Genomic DNA, 17,259 nt, shown 5'->3' with positions numbered 1-17,259 from the left:
CTCTTGAGTATTTGGGACTACTGTCAGCTTCCCTGTAGGGAGATTTTCAGATTTGTCTCTGAGGAAGATGGAGGCTGAGACTGGTTTATAATACTGTCATAGAAACATGACTGTTACAAAAATAAGCCCTGACATTAAGATCGTAGGGAAAGATGTGCTCCTCTTTTCACCTGTAGGTTACAACACAGCAGAGACATCCTGATTTACTGTTTTTATCTTGCTGTTTCAAACAACTTCAAGGTCAGTCTGTGAGTATCTGTTCACTGCAAGAGGAGACTTTCAAATGCTTGGATTTATAGAGAGCTCCTGGGAATTTGGAAATTCAGAAATCCAGTTCCAGGCACTTGTTTACTTTGTTTATTTGTTACTTTGTCTCCTTCTGCATTTTAGAACATCTCAGGCAAAATTATTTTGGAGCAGGAATTCATTTTGTGCAAATATGAGAAAGAGGGAGAGGAGTTCACCTGGAAGGGACCTGCAATGGTCAGCTAGTCCAACTGCTGGGAATGATGGGAATGTATCTCTCAACCAGCTCCTAGGAAAAACATATGCTCCACACCCAGCTTTCCAGGTTCACCGTCTGTCATCCAGATGTTAACAAGGGACAATTCCATGTACCTTGTAGAATCAGGGAAGATTGCACAGCCACGAACAGAGTCAATGCCTTGCCTTAACTATAACTAAAATTCCTCTCTTAAAACCTTGCTGGTTCCATAAGTTATCCAATCCTAGGATGCACTTCTAATTTGCTACTTGCAAGCTGCCATAGCAATTTGAATTTGGAGAGTTTCATATTCAAATGCTGAGTGTTGTTTGTCCTGAAATGGAGGCTCCAAAATGATGAGAGCACTGCTGGAGATGTTGCTCCCTGGGTCCTGCTGCACAGATGCTCACAAATCACAGTGTCATTTACAGCACAGGGCTTAGAGAAAAGCTGTCACTGAACATGTGGGACATTTGATCCTTAAATTATTTTAGCTTATATTTTAAGAAAGCTACATGTGACATGAGGAGGTCATACGTGCCATAGGAGTCTTTCTGGAGCTTCTACAACACTTTCAACTCCATGAATAAAGAGGGGAATGGAAAACTGAACACAAGCACCAGCTCTGACTTCTAGTGGAACTCAGAATTTCCATGGAAAGCTTATTTTTGATTGGATGTCATTTGAGGATGGGTCAGGATATGCTTGAAGCTCCCTGTCTGGTTTCTATGAAGCAAGGTGCATAAGGCTGCTCAGGACAGGTTGCAGCTTTGTAATTGTGAACATCACTAAAAGTGAGGCACGACCTGTTAAAAGCCCCAACCCTTCAAGCTGCTCTTTTGGGTAGCTGGCGCCCACTGAAGACGTTTTCAATAGTTGATTCACCCTGAGTCTCAAGGCTGCTTACTGCTGCCTTCAGTGGAAAAGAAGAAAAAGGCAGGGACACAAGAGTGTTGGTGGGGCAGTTCATAAGAGGTGAAAGCTGGCAATTTCAAGAAAAGAGCACATCGCTGCCTGTCACGGAGGCACCCTGAGGTTCAGGGTTTTAGCACTCCAAAAGTGACTTAAATACAGGTTCGGATATCAGTTGAGGAAAATTATTAAGGGGCAGCAACTGATACAACAGGCTGTCCACAGGGTGCATGCACATGGCTTCACCCAAAACAATGCCAGAGCCATCCCTGAGTCCCGGAGAAGTACACACTTGCCTAAACACGGTGTGGGATTATTTTAAAGAGATACACGCACTCGTAGTGAGTACGGGAAGTGTACACTCACGATTCTGCGAGGGTAAATTTATAATACACTTGCAATCCTGCGAGGGTTAATTTACTTACACGTGCAAATGTGCACGGAATATTACACGTGCTTATGTGGAAGCACGGGAGGAAAATACACTCGCGATTGTGTGAGGAAATAATTTATACACGTACTCGTATTGAGCATGGAAAGTTACACGTGCAAATGTGCACGGAAAGTTACACGTGCTTATGTGGAAGCACGGAAGGAAAATACACCCACGATTATGCGAGGATTAATTTTACACGTGCTCATATTGAGCATGGAAAGTTACTCGTGCATATGTGCACGGAAAGTATAAATACACTCGCAATCCTGCGAGAAGTTTTACTCACACCCGTGGCGGCAAGGCAAGCGGAGGCTCCATCCCGGGGAGGGGGCTCTCGGCGGCAGCATCTTGCTCGTGCTCCGAGAGACCCGCGACAATGGGCGGAGTCTTGACGAGAGTCCTGTTTTTTATAGGCTGATCAGATCTGACTGTAGGCATTCCAGAAGCTTCTCTGCACCCCCACACTGGCTGTGGGTGCCCCTGAAGCCTCCAAACATCCCCCACGCTGGCCGCAGGTGCCCAGCGGCTCAGTGGCCCCTCGGCACTCCCTTCTCCTAATGGCCCTGGCCAGGGTGCTCTGGGGCCAAACAAAAGAAGCTGTTAGCCTCAAGTAGCAGAGAGAGAGGGAGACGTGCCTACTCCTCCCATACTGAAGGAGGGAGGGGGAGAGAGGGGGGTTTGCATCCTACCACACTGCCACCATGATATCTGCAGTAAACACCAGCTACAGTCTTCTGCAGAGCCCAAATCCTACAGATGGTGGTGGAGCTGTGGGAGGACCAGTCTCTGGTGTCCATTTACACACCATCCCCTCTTGAATTTCTTCCTGGGTTCTTTTCCTTTTAACTAAGTGCCCTGTCTGAAGCAAGGCAGGGAAGAGGAAAAAGGAGTGACAGTTGATAAAAATTAATAATAAATGGTTGGTGTAAATACTTCTGGGGCTTACAGTAAGAACGAAGGGTAAAGAATGAAGAGAGAAAACAACAGGGAAGTTTTCTTCATGCTTTCTCTTGTTTGTTTTTCCCATCATTCATCCTCTTCATTTAGTTCTTTAAAATTCAGCAAACACATTCCAATGCTGCTGGGCCAGCCCATAGGAAGGAAAGCCTCTGAAATGCCTTCATTTTAGGTGTAGTTTAGTAGGAGTTAGCTTCTCTGGGTAGAAGAGTCTTCAGCTGCGTTTTATTGTCATTTACATCTTTTGCAAGAGTGTCAGACTCCTGATGCTGTTTAAAGGCTGGCAAATCCAGCCTGTTTCCTTTCCACACCCCAACTAATTGAAAAAGCCCATTAGGCTGAGGCTGGCACTAGCTTTATGTGGGAAAACAGCCAGTGGCAAAGGCAGTCTGTTGCCTGGAGCGGTGCCTTGCTCAGCTACCCTAATGGCAGGTATTAGTAGATAATGAACTGTGCCTACGCTCTCATCATTAGCAAACCTTACCAGGACTTCAGGATAGAGAGAGTAAGCCCTTTATTGTGGTGTGGTGGCCTAGGGGTTAACTTGAGTTTAGGCGCTGGAAAGTCCTGACCCATCTTCACCAGGGTGGAAGAGAATTTCATCTATGCCCTCTGCAAGGGCAGGAATACAAATCAGGGAGCCACTGAGCTCCTCTTGCAACCAAAGGGAACCATCCTTGAGGAATATTCTCCAGTCTCTTCAAACAGCTGCTTTGAGACCACTATTGAGACCAAAATTTTTCAAAACTGAGTTAAGCACCTGTTTTTGACAAGTAAAACTAAAACCTCTTTTCCATAACTATAATTCAAGGGCCGTTGTGATCTACCTGCCTTCCTGGACAGGTGCCATGAAGTTTGCATAGTACTTGCAAAGCGTGGTGGTAAAATATAAAACTCTTTTTGGCATTACTTTCTTCAGGAAGCTTTCCTTAGCCTTTTCTTTTGAAAGTTACTGGTGATGGGAGAATATGGGATTAACATACAATTAGAAAGACAGATTACTTTTCCTGTGCAAGCCATGATCAGAGATGCCAAGTTTTCTTAGGAAAACAGGCAAAAAATGGAAACAAAGTCAAACTCAATCTTATAAGCTCTGGATGTGCTGTACTCTATCCTGCAAACTCCAAAGCATGCCCCGTAGTTGGAGCTTGTCCCGTTAAAGTCATGTGCAAAGCTGAACATTTATCCTTACAGCACTGAGCCCTCACTGAGAAATCTCACCACTTCTTTTATCCAATAAATCTCTTTCTTAGCTTCTATCTTGATCAAAGTGTTCATTTAGTTACAGGTGAGAAGACACAAAGGAGTTCAAGTAGCTAATTAATACAGGCACTGCAGCAGAAGAAAACTGTTTCAATAGATTCAGTGAGTGTATATGCATGAAGAAATCACAGGGTTAAATTTTAGTAATTAATTTATGCCTAATACAGATGGGAAGTAATGCTTAAAATGAAATAAGGGGGAGGGAAGGGCTGCTTCATTTGAATGATTTTATAATCACGAAGAGTGAGAAAGAACACTCTTCTGCAGGGCCAGTGGTGGAGAAATTCCCACCATGGCAGAGATCTTCAGCTTCCTTCAGGACTGCTCCTCTGAGGCCTTCAGCAAACTTACAAGCGCAAATGACAGACGCTAATTCATTTATTTGGTCCCGCATCTCTGATTTTTTCTTTTCTCTCTCACTCCAGACTACTTGAGGGCCTTTAATCAGAGAAGCTGGACCTGTCAGGACATCACACAAGGTCTTTTTGTAGGGATCTTGATCTGGATGAGGGCATGTTTTATGGATGGCACACCCTGTCATATATTAAGTACAGTAGAAAAAGACTGGGTTTGAACTCCCTGAGCGTAGATTTGTGATTTTATCCACATGACTGCTCTCAGGCAGCTTTACAGTGAACTGTAAAGTGGTCATGAAAATGTAATTAAGCACTGATGTATGTGCAGTCCCAACTAATTAGACTGAGGGCATTCAGTGTAGAAACCTGTTATCAGCTAGACTTGTGCAACCCTGAGATTACATTAGTTTCCCTTTGGTCATATTCCTGAATAAAAGCTCCATCTAAAATCTCACCCCTATTTACAACACTCGGGATTTTGTAAGGCCATGGAAGAGCCTGTCCTGAGTTGACCTTGGTTGTTCAGAAGTCCTTACACAGGAGAAAGTCAGAAGTGCCAAACTTTAATTAAAGCACATTTGACTGGTAATTCCCACAATCCTTTTAAGAAGGGCATTCAGCACGGAAATCAGTATTTCTTCCGGGTCTTTGTCATTAATTGAAAAGCCACCTTCATAATTTGAAGAGGTAATAGAGGGCTGACAGGCCAGCTTGTGCTTGCACATGACGGTTTCTACCTGGCATCTCTGATGGGAATCTCAAGCAAACTCAGGAGACTCTGGGCATGAATAACAAGCCCAGCTATGCAATAGTGGGTAGGAAAGCACAGGCTGGAAGCAGAAAATGGTGTTTTGCAGTTCAGTGTACTGATGAGGACAGTAACGCTGGCAGCCAGGAGGTCCCCATGTGCATCAGCTTCTCACTCCTTCCCCTCCCTTCACCTCCAGCAATGGCAGCGCCGAGATGGCTGCTGTGTACTACGAGCGCATTGATGTGGAAGGCCACCACTACGGCCCTTCGTCACAGCAGCGGAAAAGCGCTTTGAAGGAGGTGGACAAAGCCCTGAGCAACATGATCACACTCATCAAGGTGAGTGGCATCTAAAACGCAGCTCCTGGGTGCGTTTGGAAAACACTTTTAAAATTGCTCTTTGTGGCACTGCCAAGAGCCTATTTGATGCCTGTTAATCGGATGTGTTGGCTGTAAATTTTCATTTCCTGAGAAACAGAGGCTACTGGGATCACGTGGACGTCAACGCACCATTCCTCTGATTTTTATTTTTGTCGATGGCATTATAATTCTCCTAGTGGATTATTATACTGATAGCCCTGGGAAGCCATAAACCAACGCACACGTTGCTCTCTTTATAACTTGTGTTGCCAGCTGGGATTTATAGTAGGCCAATGAATCAAAACCACACGCTTCCTAAGGTTTGTGCAATGAAACAATTAGCTTTTATAATGGTTTTTATGGCACCACTCAGTACCCTGTGTACGTTAAACTTTGTTTTAAAAAATGTCATCTAAATGATTTTGCAGTGAGTAAAGGAGGATACCAAGCTTCCAGGTAAATGTCCATTCTGTGAATATTTCTGACAATGATAAATGCACATTAGAGTTTTTCATGTTTTTCAAATTTCACTAAACTACAAAAGCTCTAACGCTCATTGATTGTGTTTGTATCAAGAAGAGGGAAACACCCCTGCCACAGGTAGTACCATGTCAAAGTTGCTCTTCCCCAGCTGTTTTGACCTACAGATGAAGAAAATGGGATAAAATCCTGTCTAAGACCAACTGGGACTACGGGTTTGTGGAGCTGGGATGTAGTATCTGGTTATTTGAGCAGGGAGGTGGATTTATTTTGGCAAATTTCTCTTTGGTGTTGACCTCTTCAGCTCTTCCAGGGCAGTGGCAAAGCACACTGCAGGGCATTTGTGGCCGTGACCATTCTGGCCAACTTCTGCTAAGTCAGTGGAGGTCTACTGGGTTTTAATATTTGTCAGTGGGCACAGATGGTGTGAAATGCTTACCCAGCTATAACCACTGTCACACACTCTCTTCACAGAGCAAGGGCCTTCAACATGAAGTCAACGTCGTCCTCTTCTCTGATCACGGGATGACAGACATCTCTTGGACAGATAAAGTGATTGAGCTGAAAAACTATATCAATATGAGTGACACCATACAAATGAAAGACCGAGGTCCTGTGGTGAGCCTCTGGCCAGCTCCAGAGAAGCACACAGAGGTAAGTACATCTTATTTGTATTTATCTGGTTGTGTGTTTCTGTGGGTTTTTTATGACAATTGTGTCCTTTGTTTGCTCATAACATTCGAATTCCCCTTTCAGCAATGTTTGTAAAAATCAGCCCGAGGCTCTTACCAGGATCCTGTGACACTCTTGTGATTTTGGTTTCTGAAGGAAAGTCACACCAGGCAAATTAAAAAGCATGATCTTTCACCATTATTTGGCAGAAATATGTGCTTTCAAACCCCACCACTATGTGCTTCTGACAAAGAGCTAAAAGATTTTAGCTCAAAATCCATGTTTAGGATTTTACATATGTATTAGTCAATTTATTGACACTCTAGTTGGGATTTTCAAATTATCTGGTGGAGGTCAGGCATTCAGTTCCAGTAAACTCCCACAGAGTTTGAGGAATTAACTCCATTAGACTAAAAGTACAAAAAAATAAATTTCTTTCAATATTCTTTTTTGAAGAATTTTGATGAATAAGCAGGTTGGATTGAATAAACCTTAAAAGCCCAGGGCTAGAACTGCAGGATCTTGAGTGACAAATTAAAACAATACAGAAAAAAATTTGGAAACAACTTAAAAAGAATCAAAATGCATAATTTGTAACTAATGGACTAGTACATTATAATTTAACCAGCAACCAATGCTTGAAGTTATTATTGCTGTCCTCAGAATACAGATGAGTGAATGTACAAAGTGGGCCATCCATGCTCCAGGTGAATAATATTTCATTTTCTATATTGTTTTTAGCCAGTTTCAGTGTATTGTGGCTTGGGCAATTTTTTGAAGAGAATATTTGCTAATTTTTGTACCCAAACATGCTCTCCAGGAATTGTATAGCTGTGATATGTGAACATTTCTCAAATTAGTGCCAGAATTGAAAGCTGCCTTAGAGGCATAGACAAGTCTATCATTCAATGTTCCTGCTGGGGATCACAGCGTTTATATATGCACTCCTCAGCCTTAACTCAGAGATCCCTATTTTTGCAGGCCAGACCTTCAAACAAGGACAAGTACAAGCTGTGACTTTACACAGGCATGAGGTTTCATCCAACAAAGCTCTTAAGCACATGCGTCTCATTAAACAGCTTAGTATCCCTAAGGAGAATAAAATACAATGCCTCACACCATGGTTTTGTTTTCTTCCTTCATTTCTTTTTAGGACTTCTTACTAGCGTGCTGCTTTTTTAAGTGAAATAAAGTTGATTTTCTGTTTCCCAATAGCCAGATTCTTATATTCTTAATTTAAGAGCCATGTTTATGAATTAGATTGTATCATAGCATCGTGGAATGACATGTAAGAGTTGCCCCATTTTGAAGCAGCAGAAGTACTCGTGAAACACCAGGGCCACTCTCTAGTCCAGGTCACGGTGGGAGGGTTGGGCTGAGTCCTGCATCACACCTTGGTGCCCTCCTTACCGTGACTGCATAGCAATGCACATCTCTTGCACATGTATACACACATCATATGTGCAAGGGAGACTTGCCTAAAACACTACTGAAGGACCTTTTGTTCTTGTTGCATTCTTTACTATGTGTTCCTGAAAATTATTTATATTTAAGCAAACGAGTGATATAAGCTCTGGGGACTCCAATAACTGCCTTCTCTATGACATGTGAACATCATTTTTAGGTATTTAAAATATTTTTCTGAATAATTTGTGGTTTAACCACATTTGTGTGATTATATTCCAGATGGTGTGATTGATATTAATAAACCACTCGTACAGCATTGTGCAGCTTCAGGGCCACAGGCATTGGCTGATTAATCATCTCACAACATCCTTGTGAAGCAGATAACTAAGCACTGCCAGTCCCTTTGGTAGGAATTGACTGGTTAAGTGTAAGAAAAAGACATGAGGTGACATTAATTGTTCATTGAAGAGCACAAAGAGGGAAATGGTGGCAGAGGCCAAAGGCAATATCTTTTTTCCACATCTGTACCCAGTCCACTTGGTGCCTTTGAGCATCCTTCATCACTTAGAGCTTATGGTCTCCTGTGATGATTTGCATTCTGCTGGTCTGTCTCTGTAGGCTGATACACTCCTCACCCACACACATTCATGAGTGCGTGTGTTATAAATATGTGTGATACACTAACTCATGCATTCCTATGTGTTTATGATCAAGTTTTCAGAATCTCCTAAGCCATATAAACAGGTTTTGTACAGTTGTCATCTTTGGACAGGCAAACTCCCAGTTTGAATGTGCTGATGATTAGCCATTAAAGGGGATTAGCTATTTCACAAATTCTGGTGCTTCCATGAACCCATAGGTGTACATATGCTCTTTGCAGCCACATGGTGTTCTAACGTTTCCTTTCTTTGCAGATATATCAAAAATTGAAAGCTGTGGAACACATGCATGTTTATAACACACAGGAAATTCCAGACAGGTTTTTCTACAAAAAAGGAAAATTTGTGTCTCCTCTGACTCTTGTAGCTGAGAAAGGATGGTTCATAGTAGAGGTAAGTATAGAAGCAAAATACTTAGACATGAATGTGAAAAGGTACAATATATCAAAACAATAAGAACAATGTATAGTTCTATGCTGGGCATTGAGTTAAAGTTTTACATCATTTACTTGGGCTGACTACAATACTAATGTCAGATATTGCTGTGTGCTTAAAAGAGCCTAGAGGCACAGTGGCTGTGTATATATAAGAGGCAGCTAAAGTTAAATAGTCAAGATGGTTCTTTTTTCTCTGTTGTCATAAAGCAGGAGGAGTTTTTGTATTTCCCATTCCATGTGTTGATTTATTTCTCTTCGCCCTGACCATGTACTTTCATCTCAGACACGAAGAGAGTGTTTCCATTTCTAGATCTCAACGTCGCTCCATTCAGGAGTACTTTGTGGCAAATCTCCCTCTGCCTAGCTTCCCACCCACCAGACTCTGTCCTAAAAATGCTTTGTTTCTCCCAAATCCTCCAGTCCCAAAAGGGTCAGACTGGGGATTTGCTCCTCAGAGATACCCAGTGCACACACTGCAAGTCTGAGAGCTTGATAAGCAGAGAATCAGTTAGACTTGCACATGAAGATGTTTTTACATAACAACTCATTTTGTTAGTACATAATAATAAGATTTTTTATTATTATTATTTTATTACTATTATTATTTTGTACTTGTATTGCTACTGAGCATCTCCACATTACAGATATTAATGGCATCCCACCCCAGCTTGGAGGGTGAGGCAACTTACATATCTTATAAGTGAATAAATTGAGGAGAAGTACTGGGTTATTTGCCCAAGGCCATACATTAAGTCAGTAATTTGGCAATCAAATCAAGGAGTCCTGCTTTTTTATAGTGTCCCAGCACTGTCATTGGATCACATTGCCTTGCAGATCATTGTAGGTCAGCTGAGCATCTTCTTTCATGACCTTCAGAGATACCAGGCTTTGCTCAAGATGATCCACAGCGCCACATTTCTCACTAGCCAACCTGACTTCAGGTTAATAATTTCTACAGCCGAATGGAAATGCATCTCTACAAAATCCCAATTGCTTTTGAGCACAGATGGGTGAGCACCAAGTTTCTGGTTAAAAAAAAAAAAGCCAGAGTTAAGATTCAGACTCATAAAGTAGGCATCTGAAACATTTGTACTCAAATGATTTTTAAAATTACAACTAAACTCTTTTGTACAGAAGTTCAACACAGAACATTTTTACATATTCTGTACCAAAAAAAAAGGCACTTTAAAAAGTCATTGAAACTCTGACAAACCTTAATAACAGTGCAGCAAACACTGCTGCTATGGTAATTATTTCTGTCTCTCTGCCCATTCCTTCCCATTGTTTCTGATTTTCCAGAATGTCCTTTCATTAATGCTGTCAGATTTTCCTTCTCCTTGGTACATTTTCATTATCTGTGAATGGGATGTGAAAATGAAAGTTTCCCGTCATGTTTTTAAAGCAATAATTGAGCCTTCTATTGTATTTCCTGCCCAAATCACTGAGGATGTTCAGCTCTTCCCTGACATGCTTATCGAGTATTTTAACTCTCTGTTGGCTAGTGGATAGATATATGCTAATTGAAAAAAGGGAGGGTTTTTTTTTGTGTTTGTTGTTGTTGTTGTTGTTGTTGTTGTTTTTGTTTTTTTTCCTAAGAGAGAAAGTGGATGTATCTTGAAAGTTGTTGTTGGGGTTATTTTTGCTGGTGACAGTTTTGTTTTTGTTTCTATTGTTTTGTTTTTGTGGGGTGTTTTTTTGTGTGTGTTTGTTTTGTTTTGGTTTTGTTTGTTTTTCCCAGCAAGGAGCATAGGAACAAAAGCCCACGTACATTTTGGTTAAAGCAGGGTGTGGAGAGACTTCATGCACCTCCAGCTGTATTGAAGCTGGTCTGTTAATATTATCTTGTTCCGACGAGTGAGTGGTCCCCATGCTTTGAGCAGATTTTCCCGCAGCTGCTGTTCTTCATGCAACAACGGTGCTAGCCCTCAGGGCTGCTTGCTTACCCTGTACCCATCCTAGTGTACCTTCCCAGCTTTTAGGGGACAGTTGCTGTGCTGCTTCTAACCACGGACATACAGGGAAAAGTCCATAATCAGCAGTCCCAGACATGCCTCCCTCAGTCATCACTGAGTAGCTGTGCCAGCCCAAGCTCAGGCTGAGCATGAAAAATTAATATCTCAGTTGTGAAAGAAAGCAATAGGTTTTCTGACCTAACTAGCAGCAAAAATAATGGAAATGGCTGTGCCTTTCACTGCACATCTAGCTGCAAGTAGGTATCTCCTGGTGTCTGGGCAAGTGATGAAAAGGCCCATACCTCCTTCATTTAGTGCTGCTGGAGAAGCAGCTGAGTCCACGACACCTGATAGGACATGGGAGAGGTTTAGCTTTGGCAATGTCATGATACTGCCAAAGAAACACCACGTTAGACACGACTTGGCTTGTCTGGAGCTGATGTTAACAAGTGCTGTACAGGCTGGCTAATGGTGAGCAGCCCAGCGACAATCAGTCCCCAGGAACCGCGAGAAGCAGAGCCAGAGCATAAGGAGAGGCTGTGGTAGGAAGAGGGGAAGGAGTCTGTTTTCTCCTTGGCTTGCTCTGAGCACTGTCAGTGAAATAGGTGGAGACAAGGAAAGAGATTTAATTTGTCGTCTAAAATTGTTTAATTATCTGGTACATCTGCTGAGTATTACCTATAAAGAAATGCAAAGGATACTCCAGGGATTCCCCTGGAAAGCAGTGGGAAGAGCCACACTTCATAGCCATAATCATTGCTGTCGTCAGTGCTCCTGCGCACTGTCAGTTTTCTTCTTGGACAGAGGAGGAGAACAAAACTAGACAAAATAAATGGTTGTAAAAAAGAAAAGGATCCTTGGTCAATCTGCTTCACCTCTGCAGGGGCTGCAGCACCAGTTGCCCAGGGTGGGAATGCAGGAGACTTTACTGGGGCATCTTCTGTGCTCCTGTGACAGTGCGTAAAGTCCAGACCTGGCACTTTAAGGAACCGTAGCTCTTTCCCTTTAACCACTGGAGGGATGAATGCCAGAGGTCTAACAAACTGTCGGCTGATCTTCTTTGTCTAAGTGAAATTCCTGCCATATTTTGGGAATATCTGGAGTGTTGCGTTTGCTGTGATCCCTAACGAGCATGGGACAAGAGAAACTCACAGAGAGGGCTGGTCCAGCATTTTGAGCAGACCCGAGGGACTGCTGCTCCTGAGGATTGAGATAATAAAAGGTGCTATTGCAGATAGTCTGATGAGAGCTGTTAATATGGAACAGGAGAAAGTAAGGAAGAAATTTAAAAGTATGACCTATTGCTATATGGGCAAGGAAAACCAAGAATTACCATGACAAATTGTTAAAAGCATGGATCCACGGAGCAGGGAGAGGAGGACTGTTTTTGGTCCAAGCCTGTGTGCCCTGGAAGGAACCTTAATACTTCCTTAAGGAAGCCTTAATACTAATACAAGCAGGCAGAAGAAATAATAATAGAAATTATGTAGTAGAGGTGTTACTTGTACCGCACATGGTGGTACAGTGTGGTACAACATAGTGCCCCATGGCACCCCACGCACAGCACTAACCACACTCTGCTGTTGTCACCCAGAGCAGGGACAAGCTGCCCTTCTGGGAGAATGGGACGGGGAGGAAGGAGGCCTGGCAGAACGGCTGGCACGGCTACGACAATGAGCTCATGGACATGAGAGGCTTCTTCCTCGCCTATGGGCCAGGTATGATGCCACCATCCCCGGTGTCCCTCTCCCCTCGCAGCCCCACAGCCCCTGCCCCATCCTCCCAGCAGCCCTGGCATGTCAGGGCCCCAATATGGCACTTTGCGATGCCCAAAAATTACAAATAGATGGCAGGATTTCCATTCTACAGCTGGATGCTGGGAAGGTTTCTAGCTCGATATCTGGTTTATAGCTGGAGAAACAGGGCAGAGAGACATTAAGGGATTTGGTCAGCCCCTCTCTGACATCCCAGCACAGTAACTCTGTCCCTTTGCCCTCTTTTCCAAGACTGGCCTACATTTTTAATTCTGTTTAAAGCACATGAATTCTCCTTTTGTTGGTGGATTTGGACTCGCTAGCACACAGCATTTCCTTTGGGAAGGTTGCAGTGTGCTTTGCCCACCCATCTGATGGGTGAAACCCTTGATTTCAGTTTCATCAGTGGAAAACCCTGCTGAGCACCGGGCTGCGACTGCAGACAGGAGCGAAAGCAAAGCAGAATGTGCAATACAATTATTTCAGGCTATTAAATCTACCAAGCATGCACAGTAAAGTAACTCCTGTACTTAATAACTTAATTACTTTTTCTTAGTTTTTAGAATAAAATTGGAGTAGAAGCAAAAACAATGAGTTAAAACTTTTAAAATGTTGCTGCTGCGCTATTTTCCCCCACAGCGTCCCATGTTGCAGGAGCTGAGCCCAAAGCGTATGACACTGACTCCTCTTTGCCTGTTCTCCCTGCAGATTTCCGATCCAACTTCCGAGCGCCTCCCATCAGATCCGTGGATGTTTACAACATCATGTGCAGCCTGGCAGGAATACAGCCGCTACCCAACAATGGCTCCTGGTCCAGGGTGGAGTGCATGCTCCGAAACATGGCCCCCTTGGCACCGCTCCCCCCGTGTGGCAGCTGTGCCCTGGCGCTGGCTCTGCTCGCCCTGTTTGCCAAGCAGATCTTACTGTGACCCCCAAACAATGTCGGTCAGTGTCACCAGCAACTCCATCCCTCTCTTTTTTTTTTTTTTTCCAAGTTCTTCATTTGAATAATAACTTCATTAATAGTGCGCTGCCCCCCCCACTCTTCCATCATGCTCCACCAGGCGTGAATCTGATCCATCCTGCTTTCACAGCAGTTATAACATGAGGCCAGGTTTTCTGCTGCTCTAAACACAGCCAGGGAGTTGGTGTTGCTACTCTGAATTTACAGCACCAGTAACGAGAGCAGAATCCCGGCTGGCTATCTGCAGAATTTTCTGGTGGGTTCACGTGACGATCTCTGAGCATCAAACACATTTTACCCCAGTATCTTTAATGGAGAGGCTAACCCTGGCTCCCGGAGCTGAGAAGCTCAGGGGCAGAGATGGATCTTTGTACATTTGTGTTCTTTCTGTTTTACTCCTTTGTCTCCAGCAGAGCCCCACCTTCTCCTCACCAACACATGCTTCAAAGAGCCAAGCTCTTGGCCGAGTGATCATAGTGCTGAGAGAGATGGGTCGACAGGAGAGCACTGAGAGCATCCTGCTTCTCCCAGCCTTTCCTTCTTCATTTTTCCCAAAGTGAGCCCTGGCCCTGCACACCTCCAGGGCTGGGCTTTCCTCATGGACAGCTGTGGAGGGAGGGGCTGGGAAAGGGGAGAGCAATACAAATCCTCCACGTAAAAAGCAGGAGGAAACTGAAAAGGCACCTGGACACACAGGGGTCGGGAAAGTAGGATGGGGAAGCCTGGCATTTAACAGCCTCTCTTCTTTTCCTGTTGAAGATAATATCACCTGCTCAGGTTTTGGGTTTTTTTTTTTTTGTACTCAATTGCATTTCTGAAGGTTTCTCAACACCTGCTACTTTTCTACCAGCTCCTGCTCTCTCCACTTCTGCCCAGTGAGCAGCACATTTCCCTTTACTCTGCAGCAGAGAGAGAAGTCATGCTGATGGATCTCCCACCCTCTCAGTTAATCCTAGCTGATATTTCCATCATGGGCTATCAAGCCCAAATGAAGTTAAATAGCAGGAGAGGATGGAGCTGTTGTTGGAGGTAATGCCTCTGAAGGTTTACTCAAATGGAAAAAGCATTCCTGAAAATGTCAACATGGAAGATATATTAAATCCTTGAAAAACTTGATTTTTCCCTACTCATTCACTCCAGTGCAGCCACAGATCCACCTTGAGGTGATGTTCAACACAAGGCTGGTGGCAAAGCCAGCACCACAGTCTGTTAGACTCAATTCACTTAATTATTAAATCATCTAGTTGTCACAGTCCTTGGTCTTACAGAGTGGGATGGATGGATGCCATGATGGGTCATTAGAGAGGTGTTGTTTTTACTTCATCCAATTTCTACTGTGAAATAAGCTCATCTAGAACAGGGCTGGAAGGGTCTGATCCCACAAAGTGTCCTTTCCTCTTCGGGAGGCTGTGGCCTTCGGCGATGCCCTTGGGGGTGCTCAGCACTTGTTCTGATATACCTCTGAACCAGGAGCCTTCCATTACAAACTGCCTTTGGAAGGATTTAGGACCCTCCCCATGCAAAATAAACCTCTAGGAATTATTGTTCCTATGGATCCAGAGTCAAACATGATCCAGGTATGTGTGGTACAGTGAGTTAAAAAAAAAAAACAAAAACAACAAAACACCAAACAAAAAAACCAACCAACCAACCAAAAAAACCAAAAAACAAACACCAAATTAAACTTGACAAGAGATTTCTGTAATAGCAGTAAAGATTTATGTAATGTGTTTTTAAAGCTCAAGTGAACCATCAAATCAATTGGGGGGAAAAAAGGGAGAAAATCAGTCTTTGTTATTAGACTTCAGTATAAAAGGCAATTTAGTGCTTTCGAAGCATTTGCAGTAGCTGTAAAACAAGTACCTATTGTTCAGAGTTCCCTGTTGATCTTTAATGGACCAGGCTCAATGAATTCACTAGAGCACATTTTTAATGTGAAAAACTCATCAGTATACAGGATAACAAAATGACTAAATTACCAAGTTTTGTTTGAAAATCAACAGGATATATACAGTTGGTGCCTGCTAATCCCTCACAGCCTGCCATTTTAACTCTTACAGTGAACAGAACCCAATGTCCTTTCACAGTAGAAGAGATCTTGAAAGTATAATGGCATATCCAGATTCTCAGTTATATGAAGCAGAAATTGAAAATAATAAACTGCGTCCACTGAGTTGTTCCAGAGATGGGCCATGACACACAAAACCAACATTGATCCCTGGGAATACATCGTCTATCTCGTTTTTGTCAGTGTCCACATGCAAATACTACAGAATAAATCTTTTAATTGCAATACGGTTTGTTTGACCTTAATACCAGCATTGTGTTTACAGCAATACGCCTCAAAACATACTTGAACTGTAAAAGGGAAATTTGATGGTAAACCTGCAAGAAGCTCCTTAGTTTCAGGAGAAATACAGATGATTATTTTTTAAGAAGTGCACCTTTCTTCCTCAGAAATGTTGTACCTCTGAATCAGTTCACATCCTCATTCAAAAATCAAGTGTCTTGGCTCTAGCTTATTTTTCTGTATACTGTGCAATGGGGGTGGGTGTATTTTAAAACCTATTTCTGAGTGATGTTTTTGTACAATGACTGATTGTGAATGAGTGAATAATTCTAAGAATGCTGTTAGAAAAAAATATGCATCTTTTTGTAAATACTGTGAGATTTTTGAAAAAAATCCACCTCTGTAAAACCTTGCCTTTCTTGTTTGATTGCTGCATCAAAGTGTGATAAACAGTGTTTGAAGCTTGTGCTGATTAATCATCAGAAAGATGAATGATAACATTGTTTAGAAAGGCAGAGTTGTCAGCATGTAAATTAGGGACATTAAATACATCACACAAGATACTGTAGCTTGTATATGCAGTCCTTTTTTTCCAGGGGTATTTTGATATTTAACCTTTTGAATATGCATCCAGGGACATGTAATTCACACTAGCAAATGGACAAACAGTTTTGTTCTTCTAAGAAGAGAGGTGAGCATTGGATGGTCTCTCCAAGCCCGTCTTGTTACCATCCCATCAGCTGCTTGCACAGAAGTCAGGTTCGTCATCGCTGGTACCAGGGTGCGGTTGGTCTGGACTTTCCGGAGCCCTCAGAGTACACCCCACTTCCCAGCACAGGGCAGTGCAAATGGCAATGAGACCTCAAAAAACAGCACCAAGAGCCTCAAGGACAAGAGGCCCTACTCCTGCTTTAAGCTCCAGAAACCAACAATGTTCATGGAACAGACTGATTTAACAGATGTCTCCAAACCTACTCTGCGGAATTTATCTTGTTTTCCTTACATTAGTTGACCATAAGGGCAGGGAGAGGATGATGGAGAAGAAGTAAAGTCTGGGAGAGCAGCACAGATATACCCATGAGTCCTTTAATTCACAGCAGGTGCTGCCAGCACCACCAAGGTCTGC

The 17,259-nt window shown here is 43.0% G+C and overlaps 1 protein-coding gene across 1 annotated transcript in view; it reads left to right on the top strand.

Moving 5' to 3' along the window:
- Positions 1 to 16,701, top strand: part of ENPP6 (ectonucleotide pyrophosphatase/phosphodiesterase 6) — a 32,983-nt gene extending 16,282 nt beyond the window's left edge. The window contains exons 4-8 of the mRNA XM_082050802.1: positions 5,356 to 5,497; positions 6,473 to 6,652; positions 8,992 to 9,129; positions 12,720 to 12,843; positions 13,588 to 16,701. Coding sequence (XP_081906928.1) covers positions 5,356 to 5,497; positions 6,473 to 6,652; positions 8,992 to 9,129; positions 12,720 to 12,843; positions 13,588 to 13,808 — 805 coding nt within the window. The 3' untranslated portion in view covers positions 13,809 to 16,701. The remainder of the gene's footprint in view (positions 1 to 5,355; positions 5,498 to 6,472; positions 6,653 to 8,991; positions 9,130 to 12,719; positions 12,844 to 13,587) is intronic.
- The last annotated feature ends 558 nt before the right edge of the window (positions 16,702 to 17,259 follow it).

This window comes from Streptopelia decaocto (assembly GCF_964273445.1).
Source record: "Streptopelia decaocto genome assembly, chromosome: 4".
In the NCBI taxonomy this organism is placed as follows: domain Eukaryota; kingdom Metazoa; phylum Chordata; class Aves; order Columbiformes; family Columbidae; genus Streptopelia; species Streptopelia decaocto.
This window is presented reverse-complemented; position numbering and strand designations above follow the sequence as displayed.